Source organism: Andrena cerasifolii, chromosome 2 (assembly GCF_050908995.1).
Source record: "Andrena cerasifolii isolate SP2316 chromosome 2, iyAndCera1_principal, whole genome shotgun sequence".
In the NCBI taxonomy this organism is placed as follows: Eukaryota; Metazoa; Arthropoda; class Insecta; order Hymenoptera; family Andrenidae; genus Andrena; species Andrena cerasifolii.
In genome coordinates, this window is record NC_135119.1 from 18565444 (window position 1) to 18582526 (window position 17083).

At 43.1% G+C, this 17083-nt stretch overlaps 1 protein-coding gene across 1 annotated transcript; it reads right to left on the reverse strand.

The window, feature by feature from the left end:
- Window positions 1–6371: 6371 nt before the first annotated feature.
- LOC143378619 (pre-piRNA 3'-exonuclease trimmer) lies at window positions 6372–16904 on the reverse strand. The gene is made up of 12 exons (XM_076830461.1): window positions 16685–16904; window positions 16370–16604; window positions 15976–16254; window positions 15698–15902; window positions 15506–15607; window positions 15312–15422; window positions 15141–15237; window positions 14952–15051; window positions 14792–14875; window positions 14425–14513; window positions 10832–10930; window positions 6372–7665 (listed from the first exon to the last, which is right to left on the reverse strand). The coding sequence occupies exons 1-12, from the start codon at window positions 16813–16815 to the stop codon at window positions 7587–7589; spliced, it is 1611 nt and encodes a 536-aa protein (XP_076686576.1). The 5' UTR covers window positions 16816–16904; the 3' UTR covers window positions 6372–7586.
- Window positions 16905–17083: the final 179 nt, after the last annotated feature.

Sequence of the window (17083 nt, forward strand, 5' to 3'; positions counted from 1 at the left end):
TAAGAAGTCGCTGGGACCTCTTGCGCCCCGCTCCGCTGCAGAGAAAGATCATTTCCATACATCCGCCGCCTTGTGTAGCGGCAGCTCTTTAAATTTACTGCGCTCATCCCTCTTCCTTTACGTAACCCCCTGGGGGCCCCACTTCTGCGCGATAGGCATCCCCACCCAATACTACCACCTATGATTCTCGCGAAAAGAATCGCGCGGCGATACTAACGCTGCGACTGGCGTCGGCGTGTTTTCGCGCCGAGGAATTTGTTCCCAGTGCACGGTTCCCAAGCGGCTCCACGCTCATATTTTCTGGGGAGCAACGAAGGTGGCGTCCGAGTGTCCCTGAACATTAAGCAAAACTCAGAGTTCGGTACTGTCCGAATGAATTTTTGTTAATTTAATAAATTCATTTTTATTTTATTTTGATTTATTTTTATTCTATTAGTCGACTGTAAACGGAAGTAGGAGAGTTGGAAGAAATAGACAACAAGGAGGGAGAAGGGGAAGAGGAAATGACAGAAGCAGAAGCAAAATAACAAATCAGGAAATTAAAGAAGAAGAAAGCAGCAGGCGAAGACAAAATAGAAAATGAAGCCCGGATTTATGGTAACGAGAAAATAGTAAAGAGGATCACAGAAATTTGCAATAAAGTGTGGAGGGGAGAAGGAGTCTCGGAGAGGTGGAATGAATGGGTAATTTCACCAATATTCAAAAAAGGAGATGGAGAAAGGGTGAGCAATTATCGGGGATAACGATCCTAAACACAGTGTACGAAATATATGCTTTGTGCCTGGAAAAATGATTAAAAGAGGAATTGGAAAAGAACCATATAATACCAGACACAAGCAGGATTCGGGAGCGGTAGGTCGACGATAGATAACATTTTTATTTTGAACTATGTAGCCAACAGAGAAGTACAGAAAAAATGGGGAAAGGTGTATACCCACCTTTTTGCGGACCTAAGCGCTGCACTTGACAAAGTGCATTAAAGTGAAACTTCAAAACATCATGGAAAAAAAAAGAAAGTAGCCAGTATTGAGAAAACGAAACGGCTGAATAAGAATAAAAATAGTACAAAAATGCTGGAAGGAAATAGACGCAAAGCAAGATGAGAAAAAGTCGAAATGGGAGGAAATCAGAGACTCATACTATATGCAAAAAATGATGGATATATAAGAAATGGAAATAGAAAGAAGGAAAGGAAGAGAGTTCGCTGAGGAATTAGCGCATAGAGACAGGGCAGAGCAGGTTCAATGGCAATACGACAGAATACCAGGAGGCAGATACAACGTTCATTACACAGAAATCGGGGAGTAACCAGAGAGCAAATTACCTAGACGGAGACTACAGAGGAAGAGACCAAAGTATGATCGCAAGCTTCAGATGTGGGAACGCAGAGCGGGGAAGCAAGTACTGGAAGGAAGAAAAAGAGACAGTGTGCAGACTATGTAAAGGGGCTAGACTCTAGCGCAGGGGTGTCGAACTTTCCCACTCCGAGAGCCGCACGAGTCGGGCCCCCGGTCAGCCGGTTCCCCCACTTATTTTTCTCCAGGAGTTGCACGAGACCCGGTAGGGAGAGAGTGCGGCACACGGAGGAGAAATTCGTCAGAATGAAGTAGGTGTAAGTACACCTGAAGTCAGGGGGCCGTTCTCCCGTAGGAGAATTGGCTCTACGGAACAGGCGAAGCGGAGAAGGACCCACTGCGGCTCGCGAGCTGCTAGTTCGACACCCTTGCTCTAGCGGCTACAGAGACGCTAGGGTACATACCACAAGACTGTAAGGAGTTGAAATGAAAAAATTCAACGATAAGAGGGATACTAAAGGGAGAAGAAGGAGCCGAGTGGATGCGTATGGTTCTGGAAAAAAGGAGAAGGAAAGAAGCCCAAGATGAAGTAAGAAGGCAAAACGAAAGCACCAACCTTGAATTAACAGTCTCAGAAACACTTACACACAGTATATGTAACCCCATTTTGAGGACGAAAGGCAAAAAATAAACCTATTTACTATTAATTCAATAAATGTTTATTAATCTTATAAATTTCTATTAAACTTTTATTAAACTGATCAATTTTATTAATTTCATTTCAATTTTTACGAATTTTACTAATTTGTATTAAATTTTAAACATTTTTATTAAATTTGTATTAAATTTCATTAATTCTATAAATTTGTATTGAATTTTATTTTTATAAATTTTTATTAAATTGTATTAGTTTTATAAATTTTCATTAAATTTTATTAATTTAATGAATTTATTTCACTATTTTATTTATTCAAATAATGCTGAACTCTGGCAGAACTCGGGGCCCGGTCAACTCGAAGGGGCATTTATCAGAACGCTTCGCCAGTCGAAGTGCATGACAACAGTCTCGCGTAAGTTCTCCTGGAGGGATGATGCGTGTCCCTGGCGCGGCGCAAGGAAAGCGCGGGGGGACGGGAAAGGACGCTAGAAGAGAATGATGTCGCAATCACGAGGCTTAATTATGCCCCGTGTCCCTGCGGCGACCCGAGCCGTTTACCATTATTTCAGTAATTGGTACAAGCAATTAATCTCGCTGCACCCACGTAGTCGCGTTACTCTCTGTCATTGGGTAGCAAGCGCGCGTTTCTTCTCGCTGAAAACAGCTATTTCCACTGTCGGCGACGCGCGACAGGTGCTAGCCCATGCCAGCGGGCTAGAGGAGCCCGCGCCGTGGGATAACGACAATTCTCGGGCACCGGTTTCGAAATCCAAACGAAAACCCCGAGGTATTTTCAATCGTCTTCTTTGCTTGCCAGTACCTTCGGCTGCCCATCGAGCGATACCTCGTCCTGGCCGCGCCGATAGGTGAAGGCGACCGAGCAATCGTTCCTCAGCATACCTCTCACGGCCTTTTACCGCTGTACTCGGCTAACAAAACCGTCTTATCAACCGATGCTCGATTGTCAATCCTCAAGGAATTGAGAACGTGCCGCTGCTTTTTACGGAGCCCATTTTGGTTCGGTGGAGTCTGACGGTCGACCAGTTCCTTCTTCTAAAGGGCGATCGCTCAGAAGACGCGATATTTTGAAATCCACTCGCAATCCTGTTAGACGTTATTCAATTTCAACGTCGATGCGCATCGTTAATGCTTCAGACGTGTTATTAGGTGGCACATCGCGACCATTGATCATCGACGACTGTCTGCTGCCATCTTCGGCTTAGGAAACCTTACAGATGCGCAAGGTGATTTGGAAATAGCTGGGCAATCTTTGAGGGCGCGTTGTGTATTGAAACGATTCCTTTTTTAGTTGTGAATGTAACAGACGGGCTTGTTGTTTGAGGTAGTTGTTGGAAATGATTCTTTTATGTTGGAGTGGTTACACCGACCAGGACCTTCCTTCTCTGTAAAGGGGCCCGCATGCAGGAAGTATTTTGGGGCCCCAAATAATTTCTTAATGGTAAGAAAGTATAACATCTTTTCACGGAGAAAGGATAATAATAACAATAATAAAGAAAATCAAATGAAAAATTAAAGAAATAAGTCCTCCCATATTATGGCATGGTTACCACGCCACAATTGTGGTGTGCCCGCAATATTGCCAGTTCTGCGTTTATTAAATTAATTTGAATCAAATAAGAAAAAAATCTTTTTTTTATTTTCTCTTTTCTTCATTTTTCCTTCTTCAGGGGTCTGGCTGAGCCTAAGGTGTCAGTGAATTTTCATAGCTTTAAAATCCTCGTCCGTCAGTGTCCTACCACAAAAATTTTAAATGATGTACGAATCTTTTCCAACTAATCTTACCAGGCAGTCCACTAAGGAAACCTTTAACGCCACCAAAAGACAATTTACACGGAAATGCTTGCAACTGAATATCTCGCGTATCCGCACACGCATCTCATAAATTTTATCTCATCTTCATGAAGTACTCAGCTCGAAAAATTTCAGCTCACACCCGCGAACAGATTGACAACGCTCACCCGTGTTCCCTGCCACACTGTTGTCAATCCACTGTCTACCTCCAATATCAATCAAACCTGCATACTTGACCCTACTACGGTCTTCGCTTCACCTATATACATTCAACTTAATGTCATGGGATGAGAAACGATGGTCCCTCGAAAATTAAAAAAGTAAAAACTCGCTGGGCCAAAAGAGACCCAAGCTTCATATCAGGGTTCTCGGGAACTAACCATGTTCTACGGTCACGTTTGCACGACCTTACCCCGTCCTTCAGGTGAGCGGAGCACGGTCCCGAGTTTCGCCCACCTATTTCTGCACCACCCTGTACAGGCGCGTGGCGGTAAATCAGAAAATAGTGAATTTGGTTAACCCAGTTCCATAGACCTCGTTCCCAGAGCGCACGACCTTTACATCTGTTGGTCGGTCTCTAGCCGAGATAGAAGAGGGATCCACCTCAAAAGCTCCTCCACCTGCCACCGGACACCAGTGTGACCAGGCTGACCGTCCGGCAGCTCGCCCACACGAATTGCTACTGCGTTATTTCGAGTGTTTTAGCCTTGGGTGGCGGCCAGAGAAAACTTTTGAAATATCGGGGAACGCTTGGGCCTCTCTTTCTCGGGCACGCCGGGACGGTATTCGGGATAAGTACAGAGTAGCACAAAGTGTCCACGACGTAGATACAACGAGTCCGCGATGGGAGGCAGGTTGCCGAGACGCGCACAGGGTGTCCAGAGTCAAAAGGACGCGATTCAGAAATGGGATCTACGCGGAGGAATAGGTCGGAACGCTGGGGGTAAATATTTTTTCCCAGGGAGCCGCGTTTTCGAGGAAAACAGCTTTGAGAGATCGCCGTGTGCACGTGTACACGACCAAAACACTGTTCAGAAAATCTGGATATAAACCACTAGTCGGGGGTTTATTTTTCTGCAATGTCATTATTTACGTCTCATTTACTATTTCACCGTCTATTATTCCACTAGCTTTCACAATTATTTGAACTGCGAACACGTGGATGTGCTTCTTGAACGGTAGCACGCGGAGGCGAGGCTTTGGTCGAGAAGCCAATCACTTCGTTTCATCTTAATTTTTCCTACTTTGAATTATGTGTGTTAAATTTCGAATAGGTGAGCGCAGTGGCGGATTTAACAGGGCGGCTGATGAGCAGTTGCCACCTAGGCCCCTGCATAGAAGGCCCACGCAGGGTCCTATAACCAAAAAAAAATATGATTAGGTATAGGCATCCAAACACTACATATTTTTCGTACTACTACACTTAGCCCGTTTTCAGGAAACTACCTCTTCATTTCCCCTCCAAAAATGGGCCCCTCGGAACGTTTGCCACCTGGGCATTTTTTCTTAAATCCGCCACTGGGTGAGCGAAGGAATCAAGCATATGTACACTGAACAATTTTCTTATCTTATGGATCTTTTCAGTCGGAAAACTTGCTACGATATATATTTATTGCACTGCTGCTTTTAGCGCACCCTGTATATTGTAACTCCTATTAGCTAGATGTCCATCATCCGCACCACCTTGGTCGCTCATAATTACCGCTGGACGAGTAATTTCATCCTGCTTCTGTCTTCGGTGACCATTTCTCATAGTCACATTACTTGAACGCGAGACACGCGCAACCATCCTCCCCTCTTAAGGGGTTAAACCCCCCTCTATATCACAATGAATCTATGACACGGTTCATTTCATCTGTGACACAGATTTTGCAATATCGCGGTCTATACTTACTCCTTTATTTTGGTTCCACGAGCGTGGACACGTTGTTACGGGCGTGCCTCTTTTATCGTAAATCAGTAGCCATTGAATTAACGCTGTTGTTCCGAGATCACAAGAAGCTACCTTGCCAAGATTACAACGAAGTTGTAGCGCCTTCTGTTGCGCGCCACGCGCAGCTTTTCGGTTGACAACGTAATGGGACATTTCTACCGTCGAGAGCCCTTATAGGATTACCTTCGAGCATTCGTTAAGGATGAAACTCGCAAATTGAATATAACGGTACAGTAAATCGATGCTAGCCTCTAGAAAGTTCTTTAACCTTTTCTGTGCTCCGCTGCTCTACGTGACTTCATGTCCAATATTAGAATTATCTATTCACCGGTGGCATGTTTGCAACTGAATTTGAAGCGTGACATCGCAGAGCGAGCTACTGACGCATGCCTGACCACGCACTGAGCGGTTCCACTTGCACCTTCCATGGAGGGAGGCAACGTGGGGCCATAGGCCCTTGATCTTGGATAGGAAAAGAATTACCATTATATTTTCGTTAAGACTTCAACTGAAATTTAATACTTCTTTCAGTTACGAGTGTAGACAACGCAGATTCTTTAACCCAATATCTTTGTATACTTTCAATGGTGTATTGCCAAGTGATTCGTTGAAAAATGGGTCACAAACGTAGGTATGCATTTGAACAAATATATTTCTACTTAAAAGATCGAGGTAGTCAGCACGATCTTTAATGCACCCACACGGGGAAAGTGGATTTTATCATTCCACCCCCACTCTACGCACAGCTCCTAACAAACAAAACCTTCGTATCTACATTGTCTCAGGGACATTAACATTTCGCCCTCTGGATTTCACACAGACTTTGTATACTGCCTTTAGAAACACTGGCACCGTTAATTCCCTCCATCAGCAAATAAAATATAATCATTAACCCAACTATATAAACCGAACGTGGGTCGCACGTTCGAAGAACTGGGTTAACACTTCATCGCCGAGTGTTTCGCTGCAAACAGTTCCTACCCACTTCAGCGAAAGAATTACCTTAAACTTACTAGCGCGTATGAAAACGTTCATCGATCATAGGACTCTCCATCGTTATTCTATCTACCAAGCCCCGAAGCGCAGACCGTGCCCCACGACCCGTAAAAAATCACCGAGGCTGAAAATACCATGGATTCCGCGACCCGCCGTTAAAGTGTGAAAAAAAACGATTCCGCGTCTGCGATCGTCAGCCAGCGTCCCACCGCGCAGCGCGAGAGCCCGGCAGGAAAGTGCCGGGGCGGGAGATTTTCGCGGACGCCGACGTCACGGTGGCCATTTGGCACGGCGCGGCGGTGACGTGGTCGACGAAAGGCGGCGGATAAAAAGAATATGACGGACGGACGACGCCGTGACGATCGACGGTGTCGCGGCGGCAGGGATAATTGGATTTTTCAGGGAGCGCGGCTTTGGCAGCGGGGAACGCTTCCGCGGGCGAAAACGAGCCCCGGCACGTGGGGCCTCGGGCGAGAAATAATAATAACAGCTCTCGCAAAGATTCCACTCTATGACTTCGATCTGAAATTGAAATAGATCTCGCCGAGTGCCGTGCGCGCGGAGGGACGTGGCCGCAAGGAGGAGATACTCGCGGGGATCTGCGCTCATCCGACGCGAAGTTTGCTTTTCTCTGTCCTCCCCTGTTTCTTTACCTTTCTTCTTTACAATCTATATTTCTCCCGCTTTCGCCCCGTCTCTCACGCAAGCACGCACGAAAGTTCTGTTACAGCGATCGGCGCGGGAAAGAATGAGACGACCACCGTGTTTCGTCATCGTGGCGCCGTCGCATCGCAGTTGAGGCAGCGCGGACTTCTCGCACCCCCGCGCTCGATACCGCGCAGACTGAACGCATGTATGACAGATGGTAGAGCGTCCTAACGCTGCTACCTGACTAGGAGAGCTGCACGGATTTCTTAAATATGCGATGTATCATCCAGGCGACCATCCCACCTGAAAGGACGACCCCGCTCCTGTAATTAAAAACGATTAATCTCGATGGATTGGAAGCCGTGGAGCAGCTCGCTAATTGCTTGGCTGTGGGAGCGTTCGATGGTTCGAGTTTGCGGTGTGGCGCAGGTATCTGGATGCTGGAAACTGGATGGAACTCTGGAGAGTGATTGGGAGGATGCTGGATGAGTCACGGGCTGTCTCGTGACGTTACTTTGCTGCTATTGCAGCTTTCCTTAAGGGGTGACCGCAAGCAGTAAGGTCAGAAAAAGAACGGTTCTTTGGGGATTTATTTCAGAAATAGTATTTAAAGTAAAAGTAAGTTAGTAAAAGTATTTATTTACTGCAAAATTACAAATGATTTTCCGGAAGCTGTTTTTAGAAATATGTTTCGCGGTTACCAACATTATTCGGAACTGGGCTATCTAAAATCAAAAATCGAAGGAGATTTAGGTAGTACAATAGTTTATCTAGTCTTCAATCGTTCCGTCTTATATACTGTGAATGCTCGATTTTCGAAAAAAAGAAACACTCACTTTTCATTCATAAAATAAAAAGTATGTCTTAGAAAAACAAATGCTTGGATTGAAGAGTAATTTGAATATCTGGAGTCTAGAATAAACCTACAAAGTTTCAGAAAGATTGGTGAAGCGGTTCTTGAGAAATCGTGGTCTGCGCGATCCAAAAACCCATTTCGCGAAATCAGTTGTAATTTTGCAATAAATGAATACTTTTACACCAAAACATAATATAATAACCTGTTAAAGTGTTCTTCGTCTGAATACAAAAACCTTTGCGTAAAAATATCCATGTATTTTCTGAAATAAATTCCCAAAGAATCGTTCTTTTTCTGACCTTACTGACTGCGGTAACCCCTTAAAGGGGCTATACCTAGTCAGGCGGCCGAAAAGAGGCGAATGTTTGTGAATTTTTTTGAAAAAGCGGAAGCATATATTCTTACAGAACTTTTTGCGCTTAAAAGAGCTGATTTTTTCGTGCAAAAATCACGAGAAAAAAGTCAGGATTTCAACTTTAAATATTCGCCAGTTTGTTTTAAATTAATATTTCGGAAAATGCCCTCCATCAATCTGAGGATACATTAATATACTAACGAAATCTTTTTTGTTTTTTGATTTCAGATAATCTGGTTCCGAATATCTGTGCTCACCGCAAAAGCAAATTTTTAAAAATGCTTCTTGTCGGTTGTTACTTTACTATAAACGTAAATATTTTTCCCCGAAAAAATTACCAAATGTTCTTTAAATGTTACTCTTTTAAGCGCGAAAAGTTTTGTAAAAATATATGCTTCCGCTTCTTAAAAAAAAATTCACAAATATTCGCCCCTTTTCGACCGCCTAGGAATAACCCCTTAAAATGCAATCTTCCCTTCTCATCCACGCGAACCGATTCAGTATTCCACGTATAAAACAGTTTCCTACACCTCCAATCTTTACGAAGTATATATTACCGCAGAGATTTAACGCGCTGTATCTCAGAAAATGTAATTAACACCTCGCACGCGTGTTGTTTTAGCCACGGAGAAATTAATGCCCCACCGTTCCACCTCCTCCACTGTCAACCATAACACAGGCACGACCGAACCGAATCAATTACCCCGCGCACGAGCGATTAGGTAACAACGAGTTTCGCAAGGGTTTCAGGGAACGTCGAAGAGGAGAGATACCGAAATCGGGGCATCCCGAGCGTTTTGCGTTCGTTATTGGGTAACGCGATGGGTGCCACGTAGCTCGGTGGCTTCGCAACAATTGGCACCGCGATCGCCACTTATGCATCTACGGCAATCTCCGTGCTAATTAGAGATTCTGCGGGCCGAGGCTCGGCCCGCTGAGAACGTCCATTAATTCGTTTGACGCAACGGTCGGATCGCCTCGTTCACTAATACCAGGGGAAGAGGATCGAATTGGGCGTCGCGCTTTGATCACGGTTACGTCGCGGATGCAGGACGTTACCGAATTTAGTGCATACGCGCGCACGCACCGAGAATGGCACCGAAAACCGACGGCGGAACGTCCCGCGCCGCTAATCGCGAAACGACTCCGGCCTCGAGGTCGCGGAACGGCGAACGGCGTTCCACCAGGGGATTATTATCGGCCGAACGGACCGCGTAATTTTGGGATCGCGCGATAATGCAGTAAATTAGGCGGCGATAAATGTCGCGGGACGTTAAATCACCGGCAACGACGGTCGTGCACTTGCGCGGGACGCGATTCAATTTCGCGCCGAGACTATGCTGGAAGAAAAATTCCTACCTTGCAATTTTCTTATTTCTTACGAGAAGGGAGAAAGTTCGTAAGTGATCCGAATCGAATTGTACGGAAATGGACGGATAGGGGTGGGAGTATTTACTGCAGCTACTTCTTAGTCACGATGTATATTAAATTGTGCGCAAGTATATGCTAATCCATGGATATGAAAGGAAGGATAATATTTATCCTCTGTCCGCGGTGGAATCCTATATTGAAACGAATTGAGAAAATAAGCAAACTTCCCATGTGCTCTTAGATACCTACTTAGATTCCGCAGTGACTCCTAATCGCCGCACTAGCTGGGTGCTTGAGTAATTTTTTTTTTTTTTACTTCTCAATCTGCACGGGTATTTGGGAGATTCTGAAATTCAGGGCCCGATCTAGGGGGGTGTAAACAGACCAAAATTGGTTAACTGGTAATTAATGAATATTCATTTTTTTATAAAACAGAAGGCTTTTGTTATTCCGCAAATACTTACAAAGAGTTTCACTGACTGTGAAAAATTATATTTTAAAATAACTGTTTATAATTAAATATAAAGGGCGGCAGAAATCATTTTTGGGCCTGGGATCGGGCCCTGTTTAAATGTAAGTTACTTCGAAAACGAGGCCCCGTATGAAAGAAGTTATTATACAATTCCCATTGACTTTTCGCTACGAAATCACCCTACCCGCAATTCCACTATTATACTACCACTGTACTCTACGCGATCGTCCGAAATTTCACACACTTCTTGCTCCCCATAAGTAAAAAGAGTGCGAACAGGGCAAGCGAGTATAATAGCTGCCACGATGCCGCGGTAAGTAGAAATAATTTCCTCATGGAATTGTATCACTAAACAGGTTCAAACTTCCCCACATTGTACCGAGGAAGCAGCGAGATGAGGATGTAGAAAGGAGAAGAAAATGTTCGTGCACATACCACAGAATGATTTTACTAGGAGGAGCGTGCCTGATGGGGTTGTACCGCGCCACTTGTAAATCCTGGTTGTCCTTGAAGTGATTCAATATGTCCAGCGCACTGCAACAGAATTTTTAAAGCGACAACGATTATAACACGTCGGGTAAAAATAATTTCCTATCGATTACGTTGAGTAACGCGCCGGACTGAGCCGTTGTTTAATCCGCGACGCAAAGCAGAGGATTAATAAAGTGAACAAATAAATCCACCTGAAATCATCCCCCCTTTCTTTCCATTTCTCTTAATATCCTAAAGCCGCAGGATTCCACGACGCAATGAAGCTCTTCGCCTCTTTTTAAATCATTAAACAGCGATACGTTCTTGGGAATACGTTTTACGAGCCTCGCGCCGCGAGTTCTTCCCTGGGGGAAGGTTTGCACGCGTTCGATTTGCATAATTCGCCGGCCCGATATGCGCTAGCTCCGGTACAAAAGTTCGTTGGTAGACACGATACAGAGGGCTTGGAGGAATGCCAGTGGCGAGGAAAATCTGACGCTTATAATATATGAACGCCGGTAGGTAGGCCGAGTGAATTGTGCAGGGGGGTGCTGAGAGTAAAAGAGAATGCATCACGCTCGTGAAAACGCATACTTGATTGCGGGACACCGGATAATTCATTTTGATCTAATTCGGGAATGATGAAGTCAGCTGATCCGCGTGACGAGGCTGAGCGGCTCCCTTTGTGTTCTTAACAAAAGATATTGTTACGGTGTGGATCGGCATCCCTGACCACCCAGCCTTCACAGTGGCGCATTGGGCCGGGCGTAAGGTTTTCGAAACGAAAGGGAAACTTGAATCTTTAACGAAGTTGAACGGATAAGAATATTTTGAAGAAAAATTTAATTAATGCAAATTCAATAAAATTCAGTAGGTGATTATAATTTACTTAAAGAATAAAATTCAGTAGGTGATTATAATTTACTTAAAGAATAAAATTCAGTAGGTGATTATAATTTACTTAAAGAATAAAATTCAGTAGGTGATTATAATTTACTTAAAGAATAAAATTCAGTAGGTGATTATAATTTACTTAAAGAATAAAATTCAGTAGGTGATTATAATTTACTTAAAGAATAAAATTCAATAGGTGATTATAATTTACTTAAAGAATAAAATCCAGTTTTCTTTTCGCTTTACAAAGCCCCTTCTTTGAGGGGTGCTCTTTGCCCCTCTGGGTGCGCCATTGTGTGTAACAATAATTAGTATTAAGTGTTTGCTTTCTCATTTTGTAGAGCAATTTTTAAGGTTCTGGATGCAGTAATGCGAAGCACGTGAAATGGTGAAGCACCAATTTCTTTGGGGGCGCTATTAGTGGCAAGTAGTTAAGCAGTTAATGGAGAGATAAACGCCAAGGCGTGATGAAACTTGCGCCGTGGGATGCGATGATCTCTATCAAAAGGTACTGTTACGTTCTAGTGCATCACTTTCGAAGCCTGAAAGCTTTCATCGTGCAGGTCCCATGTGTACTAATTTTACACAGAGTACTGAAACTTCGAATTTTCGACATTATTTGATGGCTACTGGAGTTAAAATTATTAATACTATGAAATCCTTCATTCCGTAATTTATGAAGTAATTTCGAAAATTCTGAACGGAGCGATGCGAAGTATGTTGAAGATTGGTGGTTCGTTAATATCTCGGGAGGAATATTAGTGCTAAGTAGTTAATGGAACAATAAACGGTGGGGCGCAATGATTAAACAGTGGGGGTAGCAACGATATTCCAGTCCCAATGGTTCTTATGTAAGTGCTCATTGTTTCGACAGCTCGTCGAATGGAAAGTAAACGGGATTTAATGGATTCGCTTGAATCCCCGATATTTAACTGACGGCCGTTTGTGATTTCAACCTGTCTGAATTAAGAAAACGCAATCGATTGTTCGATTCGAGGTTCCCTTCGGGAAACAAACCGCGCTGCGAGTTTAACGCAATGCGGATTCATCGTTCAATAAGATTAATTTCTACTCGTAAGGCACACTTTTCTTGTGTCCGTTTAGTCATCCACCCTTATTGTTATATAGGGCAAAGATACCAGTAGTTGACAACTTTTCAAAAAAAACGTGAAAAATAAGGTTTTTAGAAGTGCAACTATCTCTTTTCAACAGCGCGCCGCGGCTCCTAACAACCACAGTTCGCCACTTCCAAAGACCTTATTTTTCACGTTTTTCTGAAAAGTTGTCAATTACTGACACATGGTCAACTACTGGTAACTTTACCCTAAATCATTTCCTGCTTCATAACGACTTGCTCATTGATAAATTGAATAGAGTCGGAGAAACCATGAATTAAAAAAGGAATATATTCGTGATACGTATCTTCAGTCGTAAAAAGAAAGATAAATTAATTACACTAATGGTTTGTATGCTCTCAAGCGCAAAACCTGCATATCTGTTAAGTAACGAAGACCTAGGAAATCTGTTCGCTGCAAGAGAATTTTGACAGAGTGAACGCAGACATTAATCTTGATTCCTTCATCGTTATTCAAGAGAAGATAAATGCTTTCTCTCGTAAAGCGTATGTCATACAGATTTGATGTATAACAATAACAATTATACGGGCAAAAGAATCGAATTTATGCTAAAGGTTTATGTAAGAACCCCAATGGTCTAAATAATCTTCAAAGGATCTTAGGCCATTCACCTTTCCCCGCCGATATATTTATAGCGTTCCTGGTGATGCCCCAGTGACAACATGTACGATTATAATTAATCTGTTTCTCCGTAATTCTATATCGAGCTCGTGAAATTCGAAAAAGAAAGAATTGCACCCTTCGCCACTTTACACGCGCATGCTTTAACGTCGAAATAGACGAGGCTTCTGCCGTTAAGCGGAGGAAGTAATGCGCCCTACGTGCGTAATCGATTTAGACGATATCTTCCCTGAATATCAGCGCGCGGACCAACCAGAGCGAAATTTGGCAAAACGAAAATGCAGGTTACGTCGTATAAAATCACGTGCACCGATATTACACTTTGTAAGTGCAATGATGAGTATACGCGGTTGCCCTTGGAAAAGATCCAAAATAGTTCCGCCACCTTTACTCCGAGGCAGCTTCATACTAAAATACCAACTGCGTACTTAATACCTAATTATATTTGCCCGATGCGTGAAGTAAAATATAACGGGTAAATAAAACGATTCCTGAGCTACTCACCGGACGTACGAGTCCGAGAGCCGTCGAAACATTCAACATGTTACTAGTCGGGTAAGAGACTCGTCGCACCCCAGCCATTTCCCTTTAATCTCACCATTGTTTTGTTAACCTGGATACTGGCGATGTGCAAAACGCGAAATATGAGTTTCTGTGAGCGTGGCTCGTGTCAGTTTGACAGGCTGCAGCGGCGATATTCGTGCCCGGCGACAACCGAGTTTAAATATGTTTCACTCTGAGCGAGTTAACTGCTTACAAGTAGTTACGTACGCACCATTCCTCTCCAAGCCACCGATCTCCCCGGAAGTTAGCTCTATATGTGGTATTCGTGGTTGAATTTCAAATTTGCAAATTATTTAAAACGTATTCGATACGACAATCGATAGAATGAAATGTTTCACTGACCTTTTGTGATTCGCTACAGCTACCAGGACGCGTTTCCGGGCGAAAGGCATCACGTCCACTTGCCCGAAAAACGCAAACTTCTCAAGCACCTAACGATGAGATTTTTCATTAAGGATCATAAGCATAATGGAAGTAGGACAGGCCCGTCCAACTTTTGCTCTTCCCTTCGAAGGGCAACCGCGGGTGGTTGCGAGCGAAGGCAAGAGCGACGGTTGTGCCCCACCATTCGGACCTTTCGCTCTTGAGGGGCGCGAAGGGCCTAGCTCGGTACCTTCAAGAGGGAAGAGCAACTCGCGGTTGGTCGTGCGAGCAAATTCCTGGACAGGCCTGAAATAGGATGACGGTGCGATTTTATATCGCAGCGTACCTGTTTCGCATTTAACGATGATGATTTCATCTTGACGTGAAGCCATTGAGGTCGCGTTGACAATGGATCGAGTCCGTCGAGTTTCTGAGGCATTTACGATTTGCTTAAATTACTAGCTGATGCATCGTGTCATCGAGTGTTAAAGACATAGTTTGCTTACCGAATATATCTCGTTGCCTCTTGTTATGTTTATGCAGTTCGCGAAATCTCTTACGCTACTCATTAATTCAGAATGCGTCACTGCCCTTTGTTCCAAGCCCCTAAAGTTTACAAATATATGATCACGCGGGAAATGAATGTAGTAAAATGTTGTTACTAACGTAATATGTTAGGTACAAATAAAACGTACTCTCCGTATTTCTTTACACTAAATACGTGCGCGATCTTTATAAATATGTATCCAGCAAAATAGGCATCCCATCCTGCATTGTGATAACTGTTCTCATCTGAAAGCAAAATAGGAGGCTGAAGTTGTGAAAATATAGCGATGCTTGCGTGAATCAGCTGCACGAATTATTACCTGGAGATGCGTCTTTTAAATTAATATTTGGTGACATGAATACTAGGTATCTTCCTTTATTCATTGCAAAGTACTCGTATATGGTCTCGAGTGAAGTTACTTTCCAATTTACTTAAAAAAAAAATTGTTGAAATATTCATATTAGTTCGTATGTAATTAGCTTGCTCCTCTGTTCTTTTTAACCATTTCTTTACCTCCTTTGTCGAGTAGTTTCTTTAATTCGAAACTCAAGAATTTCGTGTCGTAAATTTGTGGGAACAATGTGTGCATATTGCTTTTGAACTCGCTATATCTACCTGGAATACATACAAATGTCAGTTATCCAATTTCTCGGGAGTATACAAGTGGTTGAATATACATCTTTATTACAATGTATTTGTAGTTACTTGGCAATGGTCTATAAAATTGTTGATGTATAAACATCAGGTCCAAAAGCACATTGTGTCCTATTATCGGCTTCTTCGAGGAAATCAAGAGTTTCAATACTTTAGAAAACCCTACATAAGAGTCTAGCAGCTCTTCTTCCAAATTGCCGCTATCTTCCTCTTGTAAAACTTTACGCATATCCGGCGATGCTTTTATCACAATTAACTGGAAGAGGTAGATAATCTTTCATGCCACATCGATCGAATCGAAGCATCGACAAGCAGTATTTTCTACGTACACATTTATGCCCAGATACAGTCCAAATATTCGGAAAAGTGGTCCTTAATTCTTTGTGCATCATATATTGTAAAATAGGAGAGGCAGTTTCCAGCTGAAACGATATCTGGTCTGGAGAGCTTTTCAGCCATTCGTAAACTTTGTTCGTACAGTCCTTCAAATCATCTTCTTCGTCATACGTTAAATGCTCAAAATTAATCATAAAGTCATCCTCGTCGATGTGCTGCTTCAGCAACCTCTCATCTGGCTCGTCGAGGTACGATATGCCTTCATTTGCAAACTAAAATGTGCAGCACACAAGCATTCGCCGTTAATGTTTGCCCCTCTGTGAGCGTGTTTATTTTATGAACGCGTTAGGAACTTATTCAAGTTATCTTAATCCTTCTACCACATACTTTTGCAAAGTCAAAATTATGAGCAGAGAGGAACTCTAGGGCGGCCACTTGCCACGAGAATTGCCTGTTTTTGAACGGCACAGACTTTGGCAGCAGATAGAAATTAAAGCACTCTGCGTTGTAAACATTTTCCCCAGGAACGCGGAAGAAGGTAGCGATGCCGCATTGGATTATCACAAATGGCTGAATGTTCTTCTTCAGTTTCTCGTATCGGACATCGAGGGAATCGAAAAGGCTGAAATTACATTGGAGAAACAATGCTAAGCGTATTTAGTTAGGGGTAATATCAAGTTCTGATAGAGGATCCATTATAACCTATACTTCAACACTTCACTCGATTGAATCCCTGTGAATTCAGCGTCAATGGAAATGAAGCATGCTTTCTTTATAGCCTCTTCTATTTTCGGGTAGAGAGTTTTGAAGTTATTGTCTACAACTTCATTCATAATTATTCTTCTGTGTATACTACGTTCCTAACCTAATTTCAGCGGTACGTGCGAACATAACCTTACAAGAACTATATTTATAAAAACGATGATAGAATAGAATCATAGAACATAGAGCCAGTGTCATCTATTGTCAAAAATGGAAACTTCAACCTATAGATCGCATTGAGCTCAATAATAATACAAAGTATAGGATAGACTGATAGAGCTATCACGCAATGTAATAGCGAATTCGGTATCTCGCACTGACTCTGTCGGGTGCCAGAAA